The following is a 24,688-nucleotide window of genomic DNA, read 5'->3' as shown; positions in this document are numbered from 1 at the left end:
GTTTTTTCCTGTTTAACCCTTTCTGAGAAGCTGCCTAGAATCCCTGAGGTGTTGCTGTAGCTGCCCCTGTGTCCTGAGAGCCACAGGCTGCATCTTCTCCTCTTCCCTTTGCAGGTCCTGCGGATGTTCACGGATTTCCTGTCCTTCATGGTCCTCTTCAACTTCATTATCCCTGTCTCCATGTATGTCACAGTAGAGATGCAGAAGTTCTTGGGCTCCTTCTTCATCTCCTGGGACAAGGAGATGTATGATGAAGAAATTCAGGAGGGAGCACTGGTGAACACCTCGGACCTGAATGAGGAGCTCGGGCAGGTCAGAGCTTGCTGTGTTTGCATTTTCTGGGTGAAAACGTGGATGAAAGTGCCCTCCCTGCAAGGAGCCATTGTTGTGGCAATCCCTCGTGGTCCCCCCGGGCCAGAGCTTCACCCTCTGTGGTGGCACTTTCCATTTAATGTGATTGCACTTGCTCTGGAAGCAGATAAAGTTATAAATAGTGCATGAAAGAGCAGGAATTGGGTCACGCCAATTGTTTCCATATTGGGGAATATCAGGCACAGTGCTCTGCGTGTCAGGGTGCTTTGCTTTCACTGCTTCAATTAAAAATTAAAAATCCTCTGTCTCTTTGAGGATTAAGGAAAATGTCTGCCCAGTCATGTCCCTGGGCGTGCAGAGCACGTGCCTTGTGGGGCACCCAGACAGCTCAGGCTTCCCTTTCTGATCTGCAGGGCATGTGTACTGCCTCCTGCTCCTGATTCTGCTTTGAAAACAATAATAAAAGTATACTCAGAGTAGCAATTAACAAATTGAAATACAACTCCAAGATGAAAATCCCCCAGAGGAGGCAGCAGCAGATCTGTAAGCACTAGGGCTGTAGAAAAGGACCCCAGAAAGTGAATGAGGGGGAAGTGAAGAGCCTGGAGACAGATTTCAAGTCTTCAGAAGTTGTCTCCTGCCACCTTGCAACATGAAAAGCTCAGGGGCCAGCAGACCTACACAGTGCAGAGCCAGGTTAGGATAGCCAGGTGCTCTCCAGCACTGGCACACATGCACTGACAAGCCCCAGCCCCTTTTTTGGGGCTCCTTGCCCAGCCCCTGTGGCAGCTGCCTGGTGCTTGCAGGTGGAGTACGTGTTCACAGACAAAACTGGGACACTGACAGAGAACAGCATGGAGTTCATCGAGTGCTGCATAGATGGGCACAAGTACAAGGACTGCATTTCAGAGGTGGATGGCTTCTCCCAGCCTGATGGACCCCTCAAATACTGTGGCAAAGCTGAAAAGGTAGGAGATGTGTGTGCCGATGGCTGGAAGGGTTTTGTGGCCAGCTCCTGGCTGGGTGTGGATCCACTGAGCTGGTAACGAGCCCTCCCCTCCCTCCCTCCCTCCCTCCTGGCCAGAGCCGTGAGGAGCTGTTCCTGAGAGCCCTGTGCCTGTGCCACACGGTGCAGATCAAGGAGGCAGACCAGGTGGATGGGCTGATGGCACACCCAGAGAGAAAATGCACCTACATCTCCTCTTCCCCTGATGAAATCGCTTTGGTGAAAGGAGCAGAAAAGTAAGAATGGGAGGATGTTGGCTTTCTAATTGCCTCTCTGGTGGGAAGGAGGGAGGTGAGGGGGCTCTGAAGGTGGTAGATCCCTGTCCACAGTGTCTGGGAAGCATGCTGTGATACCATTGCTGAGCCTGAGCTGCAGCCCTGTGCCCTGGGGGTTTAATGAGCTCTGTCAAAGGGAAGCTCTGTAAAGGATCTGCCCTGGTAGCCCATGGTTTGCCTTCACTCAGAGCATCCCCAAGGTGCTGCAGTGCCCAGGTGAGGCAGGGGCTTCTTTGCCCACATGGCCTCGTGCTTTAATCCCCTAGGAACACAGACCAGTTACCATCTGCATATTGCAGTGACTTTTTTTCCTTGCCGTGCAGTGGCAAAATAACAGGATGGTTACTTTAGTCAACCCCACCTTTGAATCGTGCCAGAGATGCTCGGGGCCAGGCTGGCAGAGCCTGCTCTAGTGAGAGGTGTCCCTGCCCGTGGCAGGGCTTTGGGACCAGGTGATCTGGAAGATCCCTCCAGCCCAAATCAGTGATCCTGTGCTCTTGCCAGCCCCTGGTTTTAGATGGAGGTTGAGGTTTTCCATGGAGGCTTCTGCAGCTGTGTGCACTTGCTCATGGCTTGTGAAGCTGCCAGAGAGGCAGTGGACCATGTCCAGAGTTTCTCTGTGTCTGTGTGCTCCAGTGCCCAGGCTCTCCAGGGGATGGGAGCAGTGCCAGGACATCGTAGCAAACAAACATCCAGCCATGCCCCTTAGCTCAGGCTCCCCGAGCTCTGCTCTGCAGTGCAGGAGGTGAAACGAGAACATTGTTATGTATAATATGTGCCAATGGGTGTTTTCAATGTTGTTCTGTCCTTTTGTTTATTGACAGGTATGGTTTCACTTTTCTAGGACTTGAAAACGATTTCATGAAAATCCGAAACCAAAAGAATGAAACTGAGATGTAAGTGCTGCTGAGGAACAGGGCTGCTCTTCTGCACCACTCCCACCCAGCTTTTCTGAGTTTGCTCAACCTGGCAAGGTCCAAGCTGTGCCTTGAGGGCTGTCACACCGTGCTGAGCTGCCCCAAAGCTCCTGTCCCATTTACAAAGCACACCACATCAAGGTGGAGGTGAAAAGGCTCGCTTGTAAAAATCCACGGGTGGTTCACTGATGTCTAAATTCAGGTCCCTCGGGAGCCTGCAGTCCTTTGTGTGTGTCCTTCATCTGCACCAGGTTCAGGAGGTGGCTGCTGACCTTCTGGAGCTGGGGCTCACAGCAGGACACTGTAAGCCTAAACTCGTGATACAGCTCCGTTCCCTGGAACCTTTTTTCCCCTCCCAAGCTGAAAACAGGTAGATTTTACCCTGTGCTCTCAGCTTGGTGGACGTCTGTGAGTCACTGACTAATCCCAGCACTCCCCAAACCTGCCTTCACAAGCAAGTTTCACTTCTTACTTCCCTCATGAAAAAAGTTCTTATTTAAATGGGAGGCTCGGTGTTGCTGCCTGTGGCACGTGGTGCCCCATGCCCTGCTGAGCCCCTGCCCAGCCTGGGGCCTTGCTGCACTGCTGGGTGCCCACACTCTCAGTGCCATGCTCAGAGCACCACAGCACTGCTGGAATTTGGGGTGGTTTTCCCTCCATTTTCTTGTGCAGGAGCTGTAAAATTGATTCCCAGGTGGCTGATGCTGCTTGTAGGGTGTATTGATTTCTGCAGCTCACTGTTAGTGATTTTCTGTCTCAAATAGTTATTTTTCTGTTTTTCCTTTACTGAGTCAGAGCTTTTTTTTTTTTTTTTTTTTTTCCCCTTTTTCTGAAGGTACCAACTCCTCCACGTGCTGAACTTTGACCCAGTGCGGCGCCGGATGAGTGTCATTGTGAGAACCAGCACAGGTGAGGGCAGGGTGCACCTGTGGGGCTGCTGCACACCTGTGGGCACTGCCAGAAAACATCCTCCTTATTCCTGTCACCCACACGAGCTGAGCTGGGATGTTTTCTAGGCTGGTCTAACCAAGGTTCTGTACTGGTCTGGTTGTCACAGAGTTAACTTTGCTTCGTAGCAGCTGTTAGGGACCAGCAGCAGATCAGGGGATGAGGACAGTGACCCATGGAGAGCTCCCTGCCTGGAACAAGTACAGGGAAGACATGTGAGAATGTCCCCTGGGTGGGATGGGGTTTCATGGGAATAACAGACAAAAATTGTGAGGTCACCATCCCTCTCAAGTGTCTGTGCTGTAAGGTTTGGGATGCTGCTTTTACCCTCCCTGGAAGGGTTGCCAAGGCTTACAGATACAATGCCCTGCCTGTTGCTGAAAACTTACTCAGAGGCAGGTAGGGACACCCAAAGTCTCAGCCAGGATTTTTTCACAGGCTGGTCAAAGGCCATTTTTGGTAGGAATCAGATTTCTAGCAGTTCCCTCTTTAGTCCTGCCAGGTTTCCTCCCTCTGCATCACTTACTTGCTGTTGACTTTTAAGTCTTTCTGCAGCTTGTGAGTGCTATAAACTATTTATAATTCGCTTTTAGGAAAGTTACTTCTCTTCTGTAAAGGAGCAGACTCCTCTATTTTCCCAAGGGTGCAGCAAGAAGAAATCCAACAAACAAAAGTCCACGTGGACCGCAATGCCATGGTGAGCACACAGCTGGAATTTGGCTGGCTCTGGGCTCAGGAAAGCCTTCTTCCAAAAATAGGGGTGTGACCTTGCTCTGGAGGGAAGTGTTGAAAAGCAGAGTGTCACTTCACATTGTTTTGATGGCAGCCTTCTTTCCTTTTTTGTTTGGTTGGCTTCCACCTTTATTTGAAATACTTATATGGTCTCCACCAAGGTTGTGTCCAAGCATCTCCCAGGCAAGTTAAAAATGGAAGTAAAATCAGCAGCCTGGTCCCTGTGGTGGTGGTGGCACCCAGTCCCTGCTCTCCCTGCTGGCTGCACACTCTCAGCCCTGCTCCTTCTCTTCGTTTCTTTCTCATCATGGTTCTGTTTATTATGTGCACTCTGGTGGGAAGAAGTTACTGTATAAACACAGAGAATTGCTCTTGTGACACAAGCCAGCAAATTGTCCTTGCCCTCAGGGCCAGTACTGCCAGAAGCACTGATGGTAGACAAAAGCACCAACCCTCAAGTGAGGAGCTGTAAGAAATCTGGATTTAGAGTGTTTATCCACTTTGTTTTCTTTCCCTGCTGCTGCCAGGATGGCTACAGAACGCTGTGTGTGGCCTTCAAAGAACTCACTGAGAAGGAGTATGACAAAATTGACAGGCAGCTCAATGAAGCCAAGATGGCTCTGCAGGACAGGGAGGAGAAGATGGCCAAGGTTTTTGATGACACAGAAGCAGACATGCACCTGATTGGGGCTACTGCTGTAGAAGACAGGTAAGGACCAGCTCTGTGGTGCCTGTGCCTTCTCTGGGCTGTCACCTCGTGGCCCAGACTCGCTGTGATGGAACTGAACAGCCAGGCAGATGCTGCCAGTGTCCAGGGCAATTAATTACACCATGGCACAACCCATTTCACAGTGCCCTAGTTGCTTAAATTGTCTGGTGTAGTAGGAATTGGGATTTATTAATGAAACTACAGAAATACTTGCACTTCTAGAGAGTGAATTAAGCACACAGCATTAATTTGCACATCAAAACAAATTCAATTTCACATTCAGTTATAGGAACTGCAAGTGTAAATTAAACTCTTACTGGGAGGCCTAAGAGTCAAGAGTATAAAACAGTGATTTCTCTTTTTGCCTGCAAATAAAGATTTAGTATTGCTGGCTTGTAATCCTTATTCCTGTGGCAGTGATCAGGCCAGCATGGAAAATGCCAATTAACTTGTCTTGAGCTGGTGTTTTGTACCTGCAGAAGCAGAATCAGGGTTGTGTGGTGATTTTTCTCGTGCTTGCAGGCTGCAGGAGCAGCTGGCAGAGACCATCGAAGCCCTGCATGCAGCTGGCATGAAGGTGTGGGTGCTGACAGGGGACAAGATGGAAACTGCCAAGTCCACGTGCTACGCCTGCAGGCTGTTCCAGACCAGCACAGAGCTGCTGGAGCTCACAGCCTCGACAGTGGGGGACACTGACAGGAAGGAGGATCGGCTCCATGAGCTGCTGCTGGAGTACCACAAAAAACTCATCCAGGATGTTCCCAAAAACCGGGGAGGCCTGAAGAGGTGAGTGAGCCAGAGGAGCCAGCTGTGCACGTTTGAGATGCAGGTTTGGGAGAGGAGGAGCCCCGTGCTGTGGCCCTGGGCACTGGCTGCCTGCAGACACTGTGCTTGCTTCCTTGGCTTTGCTCATCATCTCTGGTATTAGTTGGCTTTGAACTTTGCACTGTTCCTTTAGTGAAGGGCACGTGTTAAGTCTAAGCCTTTTAAAATTGCTAAGCCCCAAAAAATGGATGGAGAGAAGATTAACCCAAAACCGTTTTTTATTTTCACTAAGATGATACAAGCAGCTAGGTTGACTTCTCAGTCTGATTTTCAAACGTGTTCCTTGTTGTTCCCCAGAAGCTGGACATTGAGTCAGGAATATGGACTGATCATCGATGGCTCCACACTGTCCCTGATCCTGAACCCTTCTCAGGACTCTGGCTCCAGCAATTACAAAAGCATATTCCTGCAGATCTGCCTGAAGTGCACTGCAGTGCTCTGCTGCAGGATGGCTCCACTGCAGAAAGCACAGGTATTTATTTCTTTACCTCTCCCTGCCTGATGTGACACAAGCTGAATTCATCAGCTGGGACTTGACCTGATCATACTAATCAAGCAGGACTTCTCCAGGCTATGTGTAAGCTTCACAGCATGATGAAAGCACACCATTCCTCCAAAGCTGAATGCAAACCCTTTGTTTAATATGCTGGCAGGAACCCATAAACCCAGGCCAGTTAGACATAAACAAAACCTCCCAGTTTGCTTTTTTTTTTTTTTTCCCCTTTCCAAATTTGTCAAGTGGAGTCAGTGACTTCCTCACTCCAGCAGATGATGTCCCAGCCTGATCAGTGATGTTTCTGCACCCTGGGATCTGTCAGAGATCCCACCTTTGGGGGAGCAGGGTCTGGCAGAAGGGAAGAGCAGGATGTTGCTGCTGGGGTTTGTTTTTAAATTCTGTCCTTCAGCCCTGCACAGCTGGATTGGGCTTTTGCTCTTGTTGTGATTGCAAAGAGTAACAAGGGCTTTTATCAACCTGAGCTCTCCAGGTGTTGTGTTGCTGCTGGAAAAGCCTGATTGCTTGTCCTGGGGGGAGCAGTGGGAAGGTCTCTGCAGGCTTTTTGACTGAATTTTGGGTTCTGCTGCTGTCCTTTTCTAAAATCTTTTAGATTGTGCGAATGGTGAAGAACACAAAAGGAAGCCCCATAACTCTGTCCATAGGGGATGGTGCAAATGATGTCAGTATGATTTTGGAAGCACATGTTGGAATAGGTAAGAGTCCCTGGAACACCCAGCTCACAGCCCTGACCTGGCTGCTCTGCCTGGGGCTCACTGCTGAGTGCAGTTGGTATTTCTGACTTCACCTGGCTAAACCAATCCCACTGAAAAGTGTGGGAGGTCTGCTCTTGCATTCTCTGGAGGCACAGTTTAATTCCAGATTAATCCTTGAGATTATAGAATCGTGGAATAGTTTGGGTTGGAAGGGGCCTTTAAAGGATCCAGTACCTGTAATGAGCAGGGAGATCTTCAACTCCATCAAATCCCTCAGAGCCTGACCTTGAATGTTCCCGGGAATGGGGCATCCCCAGCCTCTCTGGGCACCCTGTGCCAGTGTTTTACCACCCTCACTGTAAAGGAGAGAGAGATGAGATCACCATGTACTGCTCACCTGTGCTAGTACTGTTCTGTCAGGGAGACACTGCAGGTAATTCAGAAACTCTGTGAGCAGAGTAGTGGTGGCCAGGATTGCTGGGGGCTCAGGAGAAGGAGGGGCACAAGCAGATACAGATGACCAGTGATTGCTGGGGAATGATTGGTGGCAGTTGTGGCAGTGCAGGGACTGCAGTGTTGGCTGGTGGCAGCAGCTGAGCACAGGGAGCCCCGGGTGTGTGCTGGGGCTGGTGCCCAGGGACTTGACAGCAGGCTGGAGGCTCCTCCTGGCTGCACGTTGGTGTCTGAAATGTGGGACACTGCTGCAATACCAGTTCTTCATTTGGGGCTGTTGGAAATGCAGTGGTGCCCTCTAACGAAGGGAATCCAGTGCAGTTCATCTGGATGTGGCTTTTGTGAAAAGCCAGCTCTGTGGGGATGGCTCAGGAGGCTGGGCAGCTGCAGGGCAATAACTGAGCTGTGTGAGATGCAGGCCAGCCCATGGGGATCCAATTCCTTATCTCCCAGCACGTTTGCCTAGACACCCTTCACCACACTTACACAGGAAATCACAGAGCAGCCTAAAAATAGCTTAAAAACTCCAGAGACAGGTCTGAGTGTTGTGGAGCCAAAACCACACTTAAAGTATTCATCTTTGGTCTCCTGGGACACTCAGGAGGGAAACTCAGCCTTTGTCGTGCCTTGAGCCACTGAGTGATGTGAGCAAAGCCAGTGGGCAGTGTCCAGATGCCAGCCCCTCTGGGATTAACCCTTGCCGTGCTTCTGTCTGCAGGGATAAAAGGCAAAGAAGGACGCCAGGCCTCCAGAAACAGCGACTATGCTGTGCCAAAGTTTAAACATTTAAGAAAACTGCTACTAGCACATGGGCATTTATATTATGTGAGAATAGCACACCTTGTACAGTATTTCTTCTATAAGGTAAGGGGCAGCGTGCAGCTGGTCTTTGTTTATCCTCTGCACTTCTTTGGCAATAGAATAAAATAATAAACAGGAAAAAAAAATATGTGGGGTATTCTGTAGTTCTGTTTTCCTTCCCTAGGACAGGCTGTGTCTGCCACGTGCCTGTCCATGGAAAGCAGAGCTTCCAGGGGAATGTGAGCATTCTTCTGGTGTCTCCTGCAGATACTGACTGCTCACTGCATTGCTTTTGTGCTTGATTGAACAAGTGCCCTGCCTTGTCTGATGTTGTAATGTCAGACACTAATGTCTGATAACAGGGAAAGCTGCTTGGATTTAGGTTGAGAAGTCAGGTGCTTCCCTGCTGACCATTTGTCTTTTGTTTTCCCAGAACCTTTGCTTCATTTTACCACAGTTTTTATACCAGTTCTTTTGTGGATTCTCACAGCAGGTAACTTCCAGTAATTTGTCTATAAATGCAGGATAAAAAGCAAGTGGCATAATGAGGATTCTTAGCAGAGACTTGGCTTTTGGCATCCTGTCCCTTCACCACCTTGCTCTAGAGGACAGTAGGAGCTGACCTTGTTGCTCAGCACCATATCTGGAACATAATATTTTGAGACCATAACTGAAAAGAAAGCAATCTGCTTTCTTTCCTTTGCCACCCACCAGCTGTGGACACCTTCCTGAAGTAATGAGAGAAGGATTTAGCTGTTTTGTCAGTGCCTGATTTTGCTACTTCTGCTTCTCTTATGAGAACAAGTTTTGAAAGGTTTCCTGATTTTGCCTCCTCTTCTGCCTCTCACTGCATTAGAAATACACTCAGAAGGAAGAACGGTTCATTCTTTTATAGCAGATTTAAAAAAAGACACAATGGGTGTTACCAGAGCTTTGTTTAGTCCTAGTAAGCATCAGAGGGGCAGATCCGTGTGGTGAGGGGGTTCATGTGCTTGGTTTTTGTGTCAACTGAAGGGGCTTTTGTGTCTATTTGGTCTCAAAAGTAACAGAGTAAATGGTGAGAGAGAATTCTCTGCTTGTTTTGGCAGCAACACTTGCCTTTTTCCTTTTTTTTTTAAAAAAAAGAAGCTATAGTTCCTCTCAAACAGTCTAGTCTTCAGAGAGCCACAGGAGGCATGAAATGTATTAATAGAAACGGCAGCACAAGAGCAGCAAGAGGAAAGCTGTGATCAGGGCTGGGTAGTCCTGTTTTCCTGGGGGATAAGCTGGAGATGAGACCAGCCAGTTACAGAAGCTGCTGTCAGTGGGAGCAGGTCCCTGGGCACAGCCTGGGGTGCCTTGTTCCCCTTGCAGTGCCCAGGGCACAGCTCCCATGCAGTGAGGGACAAAGGGATGGAGGAGACAAGGGCTGGAAATCTGTGGTTTGGTTTCTTTGTGGAGAGAAAAGGAAGTCTTCTTTTTCTGTCTCTCATTTAACCCTTTCTTCCCCTTCCAAGCCACTGTATGATGCTGCTTACCTGACCATGTACAACATCTGCTTCACATCACTGCCTATCCTGGCCTACAGCCTCCTGGAGCAGCACATCAGCATTGACACTCTCACCTCAGACCCTCAGCTCTACATGTGAGTATCCTGGGCTGGCTCAGCCTCTGCACAGCTTGGAGTTTTCTTGGTTCAGGTGTCCCTGTGCTGTGTCAGGGATGGGATCACCATGAAATGCAGAAAAAGCCATTTCTGTCCCCCCTGGCTCAGCTGTCCCTGCGTTCAAGCTGAGCAGCCTCATGTTGACTGCCTATTGCTGCTTGTTTATGCTCTCTGACAGTATCTGCTCTAGCAAATTGCACTGCTGTGTGTCTGTGAGAGAGTAAACTGTGGGTGGAATTCATCCATAAGAAGAATGGAGCTGTGAGTGTGGCCAGACCGTTCATTCATTCCCTTTACCTTTGAGCCAAGCACGTGATGCAGCCTGTAATGCAGGGAGAGGAGATGCAGCTTTCAGGAGGAAAAGAAGATCCATTCATTTCCAGGAAGATGAATGTTTCTGAAGCCCAGCTCAGGCAGGTGGTTTCTCAGCTTGTCTGAATAGATCTGGTCCCCCAGGCTTCCCCTCCACAGGCCAGGTCCCCTTATCAGAGCCCAGGGAGCTCTGCTCATTGATCCACACTGTTTCCTGCCACGTTGCCCAGGGAAAGGACAGCTCAGACTGTCTCTCTCTGTTGGCTTGTCGTTTTCTCTCCTTGCTTGCAGCAGGGAGAGGCTCCAGTCTTGCACAGAAGCAGAGATGCTTTCCATCTTCCTCCCTCACACGTGCTTGGGGCAGCCCTTCAGCAGAGACTAAGGAAGATTTTTTTTTTTTTTTGGAGGAAACCCCTCTCTGTGCCTCCCTGTTGCTAATTCCCCAGCCTGGCATCAGCTCAGCCCTGTGGAAAAAGCCAGGTCAGGGCTGTTTGTGCCAGCCCTGTTGCTGTGGTGTGACACGGGGCTGCTCGAGCCAAGAGTGATCTCTGTGCAGAGACAGCAAAGGGAATTACCAGGTGCCCAAAATACTGTGTGAAAGTTGCCTTAGGTATAGAAAAAGCAGTGAATGCAACGAGAGCTGTAAGGCTGGGAAGGGGCTTGGGTGGTTCTGAAGTAAACACTCAGAGCCATGATTGATTAGAGCTCTGTTCTGCACTCTATGCAAAACGCCACCGTCTGTGTTTCTAAATAGCTTGGTAATTGAATATTGTGCAACAGAGAGCAGCAACAGCAGGCCCCTGTGCCTTCCCCTGGTGGGCTCTCTACTCTCTGGGGTCTGTCTGAGGGGAAGCAGCCTGAGCTGGAATATTCATGACTGTGCATGTGCTGCTGGCTGCAGAGCTGCTGGAGGAAGTGCTGAGCTGCTGCAGTGCAGATCCTGACTCTGGAAAAGCCTGTTTACCACCAGCACTGCAGGACACAAATGGGAATGCAAAACAGAGCTGGCAGGGAGGAAGCTGCTTGTGTTTTCTCTCCTTGCAATACCCCACACTTCCAGTCTGCTTTATCCTTGCTCTTTTCTCAGACCCAAACTGGGATATGTTAGAGTGTGGTCACAGCATCCTTGTGTGTGGGTTTCAATGGGGTCTCCTTTCAGAAACTGCAGTTACAGGAGCCCAGCACCACACATGTTTGCAAAGAGCATCTTGCTAAAAATGGATGTGTTGCTTTAGGAGTTAAGGAGAATAATGCAAAAAAGGTGGGGACTTTAAAGACAGTGATCTGAAAAGAATTATATGGGGACCTATTTTTAACTCCCCGCTGTCCTGATAGCCACCCTCACTCCCCAGGCCCTGTGTGTGGTCCCTGCAGAGCTTTGCCCACAGCCCATCCATTTGCTGCTGCCTCCATGCCAGATCTCATCCTGTATTCAGCCAAGAGCCTCCTGCTACAACCCCTGTGATAAAAACACCCACCATACCGTTCAGGGGGTTATTTTCAGCCTGTGCAGAAAAACACCACTTGAGGGAACAGGACTTGCAGAGCTTTTCTCAGGAAAGGACTTTGTGCATTCAACAAAAAGAGGGAAGCACACCGTGGATCTTCAGCTTTACCCTGCTTTTAAAATTAGCAGATAATGTCAGATACCAGGGGCTGCAGGAGGGGTTCAGGACAGCATTGCCTCTGTTCATTCTGTGTTTTTTTTGGTCCAAGTTACCTAGAGGAGAGGGGCAAAACAATTCATATGTTGAACCTCTTGTGATCTCTCATGATCAGCAGCTGCATATGAGAAGTTTTATGTCCTGGCAGGTGTTTTTGTGGTTTCCCCCCTGCCTCCTGCCCCCAGTCCGTGTCTGTGAGGAGCCTTGCAGTGCAGCCTGAGCGTGGTGCTGATGTTGTTGTTGCTCGTCTCTTGGCAGGAAGGTGTCAGATAATGCAATGCTGCAGTGGAGGCCCTTCCTGTACTGGACCTTTCTGGGAGCCTTTGAAGGACTTGTGTTTTTCTTTGGGGTTTATTTTCTGTTTCAAAACTCGTCGTTGGAAGATAACGGAAAGGTAACGGCTGCAGGGAGGATGGGTTTGTTCTGTGCCCTGCCTCTGCTGCTCCTGGCAGGGAATATCTGCCTGCTTAATCTGTGCAGTGTGTCTCCAGTCCTGTCCAGCACTGTAGCCTTGCTTATGGTGTGATTCTGCAGCAAATGCTTGAAATAAAACCTTTTCCAGATCGCCATGGAAACAGGGCAGAGCTGGTTACACTCACTAGGTAAAATCAGTGGTCTGTTCCCAGCCAGTGAGCTCAGCACGGTGCTGGTCCCCTCTGCTGTGTGATCCCAGGCAGGAGCAGTGCCAGCCTCACCCTGGGCATGTGCCTGGCTGGCTCAGTTAGCCCACCTTGGCAGATGGTGCTGGTTAGGGCAGACAGGGTGCAGGGCTGCTGGTGTGCTGTGCCTGCTCTGGCCTCTGCATTCAGCTCCATCTCCCTTGCCCGGGGGGAGGCCAGTGCTGGCCTTCTGCTCCTTTTTGGAGCCAGCAGAAGTCCCCAGCTGCTGGAGGCTGCAGGATGCTGTCCCTGCTTGCTGTGCCTCTGCTGTGGGAGCTGCAGGGGTTAACTTGCACAGAAAGAGCAGGAAAAAAGATGGAGGTACTTTTTATTTTTCCTTTTTTTCTTATTTTCTCTTATTTTGCTGGTTCACTGAGTACAGAGCAAAGCCTTAGTGCAGGGCAGCTGCCATGTGTGGTGGCCTGAGCTGTTTCAGGACCCTTTCCCCAAGGGAATGTGCAGTTATTAGATCTTGACTGATGGGAAACTTCTTTACACCATCACCTGCACCTTTTTTAGTGGCTAACACTTAGAGAAAAGCTGATGAAATTTATATATGCATATTCATACATTGCATCAATGCCAGCATTTATGGCCCCAGCTATTTGTAGCCAAGCCCCTGAGTGTCAGATCAGTGCTCTGCTGTGTCTGCAGCCATCCTGGTTGTATTTGAGTGAAACATGGAGCACTGATATGTTCTGTGAATGCCTTCAGAGGTCAAGTCTATGTGGCACTACAATAAAACGTGTGGTTATGTCCTGCTCTGTAAACACCTATGCCTGTAAGAACTGCTACCAGCAATTGTTCATAATTATCCATGTATGTTTGATTGACTCGTTTTTCACTCCTGTTGACTTTAATTTTTTTGCATTTTTTGAAAACTTTTACATTTCACTTTCTGTTTTAATGTATGCACTCAGATCTTGACAGCCTTTGGTAAGCATCTCTCCCATTCATTGCCATCATTTGGATTTACAGACAGTATCTGCTTTTCTTTGTGTGTGTAGTCACTAGTACCCAAAACCCAACCAGAACAGAACCCACTGGTGCATTCTGCAGAGGGGACTGCAGAGAGATGATGATGAGTGTGGTGAGAAAGCAGAAACTGAGTAAATTGCCAAGAAAGGCTGAAATGCAGGTGGTGCAATGACTTGCTGTTAGTAGGAGAGTGTCCCTGTCACTGTCCCAGCTCTCACCTGTCTGTGTGGCACTGCATGGCTCAGGGTGGCATGGTGGGTGTGAGGTGTGTGTGTGCTGGAGCCTGGCAGTGTCTGTGTCCCCCGGCAGTGTCTGTGTCCCCCAGCAGTGTCCCCTGCTTGCCCCCTGTCCCCACAGTGTCCCTGTGTCTCCCAGAGGAGGGCAGGGACGCCTGTGGCAGTGCTCTGTGTTTTGCAGGTGTTTGGGAACTGGACCTTTGGGACGATTGTTTTCACCGTGCTGGTGTTCACTGTCACTCTCAAGGTGAGAATCTCCCTGCAGCCTTTCCAGGGCTCCCGGGTGCACTGTAGAATCATGGATTCATGTGCTCATTTTCCACCACACTTCAATCTCTTCTTCCACAGAGGCAGAAGCTGCTTGCTTTCCTTTCTGTAGTCATTAAGTGTTTGTATTGTTTAATTTATTTTTTTCTATTTTTTCCCCCTCTTTTAAGGACTCTAGTTGGTAATGGTTGACTTTTCCCCATGCTTTCACCTCTTGATGTTCAGTTCCAGCAAGAGGAGAGGAGCAGTAGAGAATTTGGGTTTGTCTACCTTGTTTCAGACAAGGCTGAGTGCCAGAGTGATCACAAAAGCACACGTGTCAAATAACAATAGCAAATCTATTTTGTTTCATGGAGCTTTCCAGAACAAACTGTTTGCATAAGACCTTACAAAAGGTCTTTTGTGTTTGGTTCAGGACAGCAGGTGGTGACAAGAGGCAATTACAGCCCCTGTAACCTTTAGATGTTTCTTTCCTGTAACATCAAGGGTTGCATCAAATTTATTCCATTAAAAAATGTCAGTTACAATTAGAATGTCTCTGTTTCCCTGCTAACGTTGTGCCAGACTGTGGACATTGAAAATGTTTTTCCTGGTGCCCATATGCACAGCTGTTTGGAGAACCTTCAGCCTTAATGTGAAACCAGTCAGAAATTTCATTTCAGTGCAATCCCATACATTAAAGCCTGTTTTGTCTCTTTTTATTCCCACAGCTAGCATTAGATACCCGATTCTGGACGTGGATGAACCACTTTGTGATTTGGGGCTCCCTTGCTTTCTATGTGTTTTTCTCATTCTTTTGGGGAGGAGTCATTTGGCAAGTATCTTTTCTTTTTTCCTCTGTGCTTTCTTGGGGAGTGAGTGCCCAGTGCTGGCTCTGGCAGGGCAGCATCCCCTCCTTGGGGGCTCCTGGGATTTGCAGTGGCAAGGTGTGTGCAGGAGGGGATGCCTCCATCCCAGAGCCAGTGCTGGACGAGGGCTGGTGTGTGATGGGACGTGTTTGAGGAGGTCTCAGCCCTCCAGATTGGAGAGCCCGAAAGAGAAAACAGCCAGGGCATCACCCAGGTGCTCAGCTTTGGCAGGGGGTGTTTGCTTCTCTGCCCACAGGGTCATTCCTGGTGCTGGGGCTCTTGTCTTTATTGGGAGGTTCTGGAGTAAAACTTCCAGGGTCTGTTTGTGCACTTGGATGAGAGGGACAGAAAGAATTTGTGGTGGAAAGAACCCCAGTGAAACAAAAGGAAGGAACAGATACAGAGCAAGAGGATCTGGCTCTCTGGGACAGAGGGAAAAATCAACAGGAGAGAGCCAGGTTGTGGTGTTGAAATAAAATGACCTTGTTTTTGATGAGGTGAATATTTTATTTTTCAATGATGGTGGCTAAATTCAAACTCCTTCCCACCCTGAAAAGAAACAGACGTGGAAGATGCAAAATGGATCATGACAATCTTCCAGAAATAGTGCAGCTGGAGGCAGGAGATGGGTGGGGAGAAGGATGGACAGGGTGTTTGTGTGCTGCATCCATCTCTGTCTGAAAGGGAGGCATAGCTGCTAATGGCTGTACCTGAAGTCTCCTTTGATTCTGATCTTCTTGGAAAACCCATGTTAACCAGAATTTATTTGTATCCTTTCTTTTTTCAGGCCTTTCTTGAAGCAGCAAAGAATGTATTTTGTATTTGCTCACATGCTGACTTCTGTTTCCACATGGCTGGCAATAATTCTCCTGATCTTTATCAGCCTTTTCCCAGAAATTCTTCTAATAGTTTTAAAAAATATAAAAGAGAAAAACCATCAGGTAAGGAACAAGATGATGTCTCACACTGTTTTTAGGAAGACCTTTCTTACCCTCAGGCACTAGATGGGCCTCTAACAATACCACATACCACTCACATCTCAAGGAAGGCTTTCCAGAGTCTTGCCTTGCTCTTTCACATGCCCAAAACGTCAAGAAGTTATTCTAAAAATGCTGCCTAGATCTGTAGCCGGGAGAGAGCCCACCTGTGCCTTCCCTGGGTGGGGGTGTGGTGTCTCCTAGAGGAGTGCACAAGCCTTGTCCAGCTGAGCTGCTCACCGAGCACACCTGATGTTGTCCTGAAGAGCTGCTTGTTTGTCTGTCAGGAGCAAGCAGGATGCTCCCCCAGGTGTGTCCTCAGGTGCTGGTGCAGTGGCACCAGGGGCAGGTCTGGTCACATTTGCTCATCCTCCATAAATAACCAAAGGCTCAGCCCATGATGTTCACTTTCCCAGGAAATTGTCTGGTTTTTTAAGAGCTTTTCCTTCACTGCTGGGGAGGAGGGCTCCCTTTGGGAGTGGAAACCTCTTTTAAAGTTTTCTCCATTGCTCCTGTGAGTGGTGAAGCCAGCACTGACTGCCAGGCTGTGCTGAGCCCCTGCCCCTTGTCTCTGCTTGCCCCGAGGGGCTGAGCATCCCCAGGGGCAGCCCCTGCTCCCCTCCTCTCTTCCCCTGCAGCATCAAGTCCTGCCCTGGGCCAGCACGTGGGAGTTGCCAGCCAGCCCTGGTCTCTAGCCCTGGGGCTTGCATGTCCCGTGCAGAGCTGCAGGGATGTGGGGTGGGGTCACAGGCAGTCAGGTCCCCTGGTTGTTGATGGAATCACAGAATGGCTGGGCTTGGAAGGCTCCTTAAAGCTCACCCAGTTCCAGCCCTGCCATGGGGTCAGGTTGCTCAGGGCCCCATCCTAGCTGGCCTTGAGCACTTCCAGGGATGGGACATCATTAAAGTTGAAATCAGTAGGGATGGTAGGAGAGCTGTGGTTGTGTTTTGTGAGGATCCCTGTAACTTTTTCCACTTGAGTGTGGTTTCATAGTTTCTAGCTGGACACCCCTGTTGAATAGGGTGGAGGGAGTTGCTCTCAGCTGCAGACATGGGACAGTTTGGGGACAGTGCCCTGGAAGGGTGACCTGGGGATTTCTGAGCCGCAGCTCAGCTCACCTGGGAGGTGTCACCCACTTTTGCCTTCAGCTGCTGACCAAAGATCCATCCCCTCTTGCAGTACTTACTTTCAAGAGTGCTTTATATTAATTTAAAAAAGGCTCTTGTGAAATCACTTAGCAAAGCAAAGTGAGTGTCAACTAGAAAAGTCTCTTCAGATGTGCATCCCAGACCAAACACAGGCTGAGCCATATTTAAATGTACATTTTGAGTAAGAGCTTTGTTATAAGTGCCTGAAGGAGATAGCAGCTCTGATATCTGTGCCAGCCATCAGACACCAAAGCCAACTGCCTGATTTGTAAAGGAATCTGAGACCAGCTAGATGATTTCAAATCAAAACCCTTATTGAGAATCCTGACCTCAATATTGAAATAAAATAAAGATCAGTGTCCCAAGAGAAGCAGTAAGTGAAGAACAAAATTAGGGGCACTGCAGAGAGGCCTGAGTCACAGCTTGTCCCTTATGGAAAGGGGGGATGGATTTGAGGCCAGGCTGATCCCAATGGGACAGGGTTTCACCCCCAGTTTCCTGTAACAGCTCATCAGCTCTGCTCAGCCTTTATTAAATTTGCTGTGTGGAAATGTTGTTTTTGTTTTGGTTTTCTTTGTTTTTTTAACTGCAAGGCGCATTTGTGTTTTCCTTGGTTTCTGCCTTTCTCTTTCTTGTACTGCAATTTTCTGTCTTTTGTGCTGTTGTGAACTAGGTAACGAAGCGCCTTCCTTCCTCAGGAACATCCACTATCTTCATGCTTTCTCAAACTTCCAGCAATCACAGCTTTTCTTGGAGTGAATAAGGTGATTTCCTTTCTGAGTCGCAATGTGTTGCTTGCTCAACTGCTTTTTCTCTTCCTTCTAATGCCTGACTCCTGAAAACCCACGTTTAGATCTGCTCACGCAGCAGAACCTTGCTTTTCCCCACCTTTTGCCTTAATTTAAATCTTCTGCTGAAATATTTGGTCTGTCTCTTCCCCTTGGGTGTCTTGCTGTTCCTCAGGTGGGTGAGCTGGTCGTGCTCAGGATGTCCAGGTGAGGGGGACACAGACAAAGCTGGTGACACTCTCCTTCCTTGCTGTAGTTTTGTGTTAGTGGACCAGATAGGAGTGGGACAAGGTGGAACTGATGTTGATTGTCCTCTGGAGGACTTGTCAAATGGCTCAGGCTTGTCTGACCTACGAGCAGCTTCCCCAGTGCCCACCTTGCCCAGTCCATCCCAGTTGTTGTTCTTAGTGATTGAACCACAGCCCTCACTCCAAGGGACAGTTTTGGACTTGGCTGCCCATGGCACTGGTGGGGTGACCCAGAGCAAAGCACCTTGACTGCACATCCCTGGTGTTTGGATCCACTGCACATCTCCACCATCACCTGCTGTTCTAGAAGTACCAGTGGGGATCAGGGATGTCTTCCTCCTCCTCAGAAGCTCCTGGAGCATCACTCTGCAGCCATCCTGGAGAGTTTGTGAATAGTGCCATGGCCCCTGCAGTGCCCAGCCCTGGCTGTGCTGCCCTGGGTGCTGCTGCAGGCTCTGTGTGTGCTGCAGTGTTTTTGGCCCAGGCAGGCTGGGCTGTGTGTGCTGCAGTGTTTTTGGCCCAGGCAGGCTGGGCTCTGTGTGTGCTGCAGTGTTTTTGGCCCAGGCAGGCTGGGCTGTGTGTGCTGCAGTGTTTATTGACCCAGGCAGGCTGGGCTCTGTGTGTGCTGCAGTGTTTTTGGCCCAGGCAGGCTGGGCTCTGTGTGTGCTGCAGTGTTTTTTGGCCCAGGCAGGCTGGGCTCTGTGTGTGCTGCAGTGTTTTTGGCCCAGGCAGGCTCGGCTCTGTGTGCTATAAGTGTCTTTGCCTCGCTGTTTCAGAGCAGCAGGAAGGTCCCTGATTCATTGTCGGCCAGACCTTCTGTCAGACCACTTCTGTTAAGAACATTCTCAGATGAGTCTAATGTGTTGTAACAGGTACCCTGTCTGGAGGAGTTGGGATGGTTTAAAGGCATTGATTAACCAAATGTAACCCTCCAAATCAATTAAACCATGGTTCTTGTAATCCTCTTGGCTATCGGTGTGGGGCACCTGTCCTTGTGGAATGGAGATGCAATGTTTGGGATGCATTTTAATCTGGGGATGTTGTACTCTCCAGCTTCTTCAGAATCTGTATCTCTACAGATCTGTTCAAATATTCAACAATATCTAAACGAATCTTTCAATCTAACTGTGACTTCAGTCTAATATTGGCAGAAAATTTAATTTGAGAGTGCACTCTGAATTGTGCTAACACTGGTTATAAAAGCTGATACATTTGCAGTGAAGGATGGAAATCTCAGTTGTTAAAATGATTCCAGTATTGCATCTGAATTGTACCAAAATCCCTTTCTCTAGGGTGCATGCTGTTCTGTCAGATAGAAATAAGTATGTTTTAATTCATCTGCATAGATGGACACTAAACCCATGTACTTATCTGTGTGTCAGCACATGGGACAGAGGCATGTCTGGGTGTCCGTGCACACACCCAGAGCATCCTCATGTGAATTGACTCGATTTTAAACTTTGTAGTTAGCCAATAGCAGAATAAAAAAAGTAAAAGTGCCTGATTGAATTCACAATTCTGCTTTTAGGGGAGATGTTGTGTGTGGTGCCTGCTGCAAACATAAATCTGCAGATTTTCTACAAACCTCTCTCAGTTTTGTGCTGCTAAAGAAATGAGGTTTGTGGGCATGGCAGGGCCAGCAGCCAGGCCTGCAGTGCAGCCAGTCCTTCCCCACGGACATAAGGTGGTGCTCTCCCCCAGCACATACTGGTGCACACTGGTGTGGGACCAGCACAGAGCAAGAGCCACAGTGGGGCAGGTGCCACTTTCAGAATTCACACAGCGTTTTGCAAATTGTGAAAGTTGATTTATCATCTGATGACTTGGTTGTGAATGATATTTGGCACTTTTATCGTGGGCTAATCATTCTTCTTCTCCTATATAATTTTTTTCAATAACTCAGGAAAAGGTTTGAGAGTTTGGGGATGTAACAGTTGCAATACATGTTTGTTTTCCTTCTGATTTTTGCAGGCTGGCCCCTTTGATCTGCCTGTGTTAGTGTCATACAAACGTATAGAGAATGGTTATGTGAAGGCTGAAGATGCTGTTACTAATTTGGCAGAAAGATATCCTCTCAGGATACCTTAAAGTGCTCCACACAAACCCTGCAGATTGTCATGCTGTAGGAAACCCATGGTTTTACCCTGGCAGTGCCCTGTGCTGGTACCAAGGACTGTGAGCAGTGCTGACAGAGCAGCCAGGGCTCTGGCCCCTCCTTAGTCTTTGGTCTTGTGGCTTCCCTGCCCTCCCAGAAAAACCAATTCTGCCAAGTCCTGCATCACTGGAGGCTGAGAGAGCATCTTTAGGAGTTCAGCCAGGACAGCACGGATGGAAGTGCAGGAGTGCAGTGCCAGCCCCTTTCACAGGGCCTTTCCTGTGCCCGCTGCCCGCAGCTTGGCTCTGCCTCACCAAAGAAGTAGCACAGAGCCCAACCCAGTCACGTTCCCCTGCAGCCCCTGAAGGTGCTGGGAAGAGGCTGCTCGGATGCCCACGGCAGGATCAGCTGAAAATTCGGGAGGGCTCTTGGCTGCTCCCTCCTCCAAGGGGAAGCAGCCTGTGCTCCTTCCACAGCAGCGTGTCCACGGGAAGACCTGCAGTGCTGCCAAGTGCCACAGCATCCTCCCACAGCCAGCCTGTGATGGGTTGATTCCTGCTGGAGGGTGAAGAAAAGGTGCTTTTGTGGCTGTTTGTGATGGAAGGAGCTGTTGTGGGGGAGAAAGGAGTCGCAGAGGTTGTGCTGTGGCAGACTCAGCTCCTGGGGCTGTGCTGGCATTACTGCACTGTGCCTGAGGGACAGTCCTTGGCTCATCCCAGGGACGTGGGCTGTGCCTGGGAACCTGCAGGTGCACAAAACTGCATCTTGAGTTATTTGCACTAAGAAAAAAAGAAGACAGTTTAATGAACCTGATTTCATTTTACATTTTATTTGTTTTTTGAATTGGCATGTTCTTTTTAAACCTACCTGTACCATGGTCGTAGGAACTTTTCTCTTTAGGTTCTGCACAGCAAAGGTGAGATGCCTGGCTCTCAATATTTTATTTTTTTTTTTCCTCTGATACTTTATATGTGGTAAGAGCAGCTTTTTTTGTTGTGTTGAGTCATAAGCAGTGACAGCCAGCCTCTGTGCCACTGCTGGGTGGTGTGACAGTCCCTCCCTCGTGCTGATGTCCCCCAAGGAACTCCTGTGAGAAGCTTCAAGGCTCGTTCAGAAGCTGCAAGCTCTGTGCTGGGTTTGGCTCCTGCTCACTCAGGCTCTGTGTCATGTACATACCACAGAACAATTTGGGACTAGACAGAACATTCCCCTCACTGAATTTTGTGGACTGCAGGCTGTTACTTTTTGGAAGGATCAAGTCTTGCTCTCTGGCTGCCAGCCCTGTGGTTCGTGGTGTGGATCAGCTGCTGGCACATTCCCTGTGCAGCAGGAGGAATTTGGATGGGCCTTCCCTGAGTGGGAGAGGGGAGTGCACATCCCTGTGCTGCCCTGCCCTGCCCAGCACGGATGGATGGATGGATGGATGGATTGTACACTGTATTATACACTCTGCACTGGCCTCACCACAAGTGCAGTCTGTGTCAGTGAGCACAGCTCAGCTCTTGCTGCATGCAGGGCAGGAGCTGCACTGCCAGCATGTGTCCCGTGGGCAAAGCTCTCCTTTTCTTCTTTCTTTTTTCCTTTTTTTTTTCCCGTTTTCCTAGCTCATTTCACAGACCTGGAATTCGACTTGCAGACCTTGTCCCGTTCTCAAGTTTTCTTGCTGAAACGTGGTGCCTACAGATCAAGTACACAACGAATAAATGAAGATAAGCTCTATATGCCAAATCTAACCATTCTCCTTAAATACACGGTTGCTGACTTGTGTTTACATAACCTTTCAAAAATGGGCACTAAAATGCCTGATTCCTGTGATTCAAAACCATTCCAAGCCCCAATGGTCCCAAGCCTGACACCTTGCTTCTCTGTTCTGTGTCCTGCTCTGCTCCAAGGGTCAGCCTGTTCCCCTGGAATTCCACTGGTGATACCAGCAGGAGCAGTGAAACTTGAACTCTTCAAATAGTCATGGGAACAGGATAATTCCTGCTGCCTGTCTCAAGAAACCAAATCTTTCTCTTGGTGTTTGCAAGTGTCCTGTCTCCAGCTGGAACAAGCCACTGCAGCAGCTGCGTGTTCAAACCCAAGGTGTGTGTGCTGAGGTGGGGTGCAATTCACGTGGAATGTCTTGAATAGCAGCTCTTTTTGGGAAAAATGCAGTTTTTCTTGGGCTTGGGTCTTCAGGTAGTATAGTGCTGAGTGCCAGGACAGCCAGGCTGCCCTGGAGCTGCAGAGGAGCTGATCCTCATCACTCAGCGATGGCAACGACAAAATTCCTGCTGCTGGGGGTGACCTGTGGAATGAGGGGAAGCAGGAGACCCCTCCCGGGCTCAGAGAGGGACAGAAGTGGTGGCAGGGGCAGGGCTGGGGTGGCAGTGGTGGGGACAGCAGTGCCATGGGGGCTGCTCGTGTCCCCTGGTGTCACCACACTCCTGGTGCCCTGCCTCACCCATAGGTGCAGTAAAAGGTCAGTACAGGCTTTTCGGTGGAGAAACTTGAAGGAAAAAAGGCTGGGGTTTTCTCATCGTCATTTGAAGTTTTATCACTGACTAGTGACACTGAAAGATAAGGAAAGTAATTAAGATTCCCTCTAAAACTCTTATGTGGTAACAGTGGAGCTTGGTGTAGTCATAGAGACTTTTCAAAAACTAATCCTAATCGTTAGGAGAATATTATAAATGACTTGGAATTGCATAAAAGCTTCAAATTGAATTTGTATACACTCAGTTGAAAAACTTTCCTAATACTGCACCATTTATCCAATTTCCCAGCTATGAATTTTTTTAAAAAACCATGTAGTATATAGAAAATGTAAATTATATACAGGCAATGAGCAGATACATTTTCAGCTTCTTGCAAAGAAAAAGGACTGCAACCTTACATTTTTTTCACTTAAATGCAATTTTATACATTTATGTTGCTTTATATCAAGGAAATTGAATGTGAATGTTACCTTTTATGAATGCAACTTGCTCTTTTTTCATTACAGAAACTTTTGTTTGAAGTAATCAATAAACTTTGGTATGTTGTTCTGATTAATATACATTTGTTGTCTGTCTCATCTCTCTGGATACTCCTGGGATTGTGTGGGCTTTTCCAGGGCAGTACTAGAGGAACAATCAGCATTTTCACTGGGGTTTTATTGCCTGCAAGGCCATGCTTGTTTGTCTGATGTGGAGCAGCATTTGCCTAAGGAAATAACTGCTTGCTTCTCATACATTTTTATTTTTCCAGCAGTGTATCAGCAATTGCTGGTATCATAGCTGGCCTGTGTGCTCTCAACTCATTTCCCTCAAAATGAATGTTTAATTAAGAAAGTGGATCCTGTGAATTAAGTGAATAAATCGATTTAACTTTCTAGAATAGGTGAACCCAGGGCTTCAGCTGACATTTAGGAAGTGGCTGAGAAAAATGCAAATCCACGTGCCTGATTTCCATTTATGAAGTGTTTTCCTTACTGCTCTGTTTTGGTTCTTGGTTATGTGTTGTGGCTGCCTGTCATAAATAAATATTTTTTAGTTCAAAGTCTCAGAGTACACAAATGAGGTTTGCACAGTGCCTGGTGCTGGTGAGGTTCAGGCCCAATATTTGCATTGATAAAATTCCAACAACACGAGGAAACTGCTAAAGCCCACTGGCAGTGTTTGTGTAATGCACAAGAAAAACACAGAGAATTAACTTTGTTGTAAAGGACACGAGTCTGTTTCAAACTGCAATGTTTGTAAGGAGAAACTGACAGTTTGAAAAATTCTGTTTTGGCTGCTCGGATCCCTGCAGCTCCCGTCAGGCACCGCAGGACAGATGGCTGAGCTATTTAAAACAAACTAACCTTTCCAAAGCTGCTCGTGCTATTGGGAACCTGATCCACGCATTGAGAATCCCAACAGCACCGGCGAGTGATGGTGAAAATCATCTCCAGAGCTGGGCTGGCTTTTCCTCTGAGCTGGCTGCCCAGGCTGGAGGATGGAATGTAAATGTGAGCGATGGGAGCTGACCACGGCTCACCCGCTAGTTCAGAAAGCACCGAAATTAGCATTTCAAACAGCCCTTCTTGTTAGCAAGGAGAAGCAGTGTCAGGGTGTAAGGTGATTTTTAACAAGGACAGCAGATTTTTGCAGGTCAGGGTGTCCCTGTCCCTCTGCAGCTGCTGCAGGACTCGCAGCCACAGCGTTCTCACTGCTGGGATTGGGCTGTGCTTTTAAATCCTCACACGTCTGGGGATAACCTGCTAAGCTGGAAAATGCACAGTGGCCTGGAGAAAGGGTGTGTGTGTGCACCTGTGAGAGCTCCTGTCCAAAACCAGGAGCTGTAACAACAATAGGGCAGACGGGGGGAAGGAGTGGGAGAACAGAGTGGAGCCCTTTGGGATTTTTCCCATTCGAGCAGAGCCATAAAATCCTCCTGATGAAATCCGTGCAGGTGTGGCTGGCCTCAGTGGGGCCAGGATCTCTGCCAGGCTGTGCAGGGTCTGCTCCACCTTGGAAAGACCCACACTGGGCAGCACCCCTGGAATGAGGGCAGTGCTGCTCTCTGCACAAGAAATCCTAAAATCCCTATTCATGGCAACCAACCCGGGGTTCATTACTCCTCTGCACAAGCAGTTTGCTTCACTGTGCCTGCTCCAGAGGTGAGCAACTCC

The 24,688-nt window shown here is 48.7% G+C and overlaps 1 protein-coding gene across 2 annotated transcripts in view; it reads left to right on the top strand.

Moving 5' to 3' along the window:
• Positions 1 to 23,092, top strand: part of ATP11C (ATPase phospholipid transporting 11C (ATP11C blood group)) — a 57,197-nt gene extending 34,105 nt beyond the window's left edge. For both annotated transcript variants that reach the window (XM_088173412.1, XM_014884981.2), the window contains 18 exons: positions 115 to 312; positions 1,119 to 1,280; positions 1,397 to 1,554; positions 2,418 to 2,489; positions 3,346 to 3,419; positions 4,052 to 4,155; positions 4,718 to 4,899; positions 5,422 to 5,685; positions 6,022 to 6,196; positions 6,831 to 6,933; positions 8,105 to 8,250; positions 8,621 to 8,680; positions 9,684 to 9,811; positions 12,067 to 12,202; positions 13,863 to 13,928; positions 14,659 to 14,762; positions 15,584 to 15,737; positions 19,929 to 23,092. In XM_088173412.1, the coding sequence (XP_088029538.1) occupies positions 115 to 312; positions 1,119 to 1,280; positions 1,397 to 1,554; positions 2,418 to 2,489; positions 3,346 to 3,419; positions 4,052 to 4,155; positions 4,718 to 4,899; positions 5,422 to 5,685; positions 6,022 to 6,196; positions 6,831 to 6,933; positions 8,105 to 8,250; positions 8,621 to 8,680; positions 9,684 to 9,811; positions 12,067 to 12,202; positions 13,863 to 13,928; positions 14,659 to 14,762; positions 15,584 to 15,737; positions 19,929 to 20,045 (2,403 nt within the window). In that variant the 3' untranslated portion in view covers positions 20,046 to 23,092. The remainder of the gene's footprint in view (positions 1 to 114; positions 313 to 1,118; positions 1,281 to 1,396; positions 1,555 to 2,417; positions 2,490 to 3,345; positions 3,420 to 4,051; positions 4,156 to 4,717; positions 4,900 to 5,421; positions 5,686 to 6,021; positions 6,197 to 6,830; positions 6,934 to 8,104; positions 8,251 to 8,620; positions 8,681 to 9,683; positions 9,812 to 12,066; positions 12,203 to 13,862; positions 13,929 to 14,658; positions 14,763 to 15,583; positions 15,738 to 19,928) is intronic.
• Positions 23,093 to 24,688: the final 1,596 nt, after the last annotated feature.

This window comes from Sturnus vulgaris, chromosome 14 (assembly GCF_052056855.1).
Source record: "Sturnus vulgaris isolate bStuVul1 chromosome 14, bStuVul1.hap1, whole genome shotgun sequence".
NCBI lineage: Eukaryota > Metazoa > Chordata > Aves > Passeriformes > Sturnidae > Sturnus > Sturnus vulgaris.
This window is presented reverse-complemented; position numbering and strand designations above follow the sequence as displayed.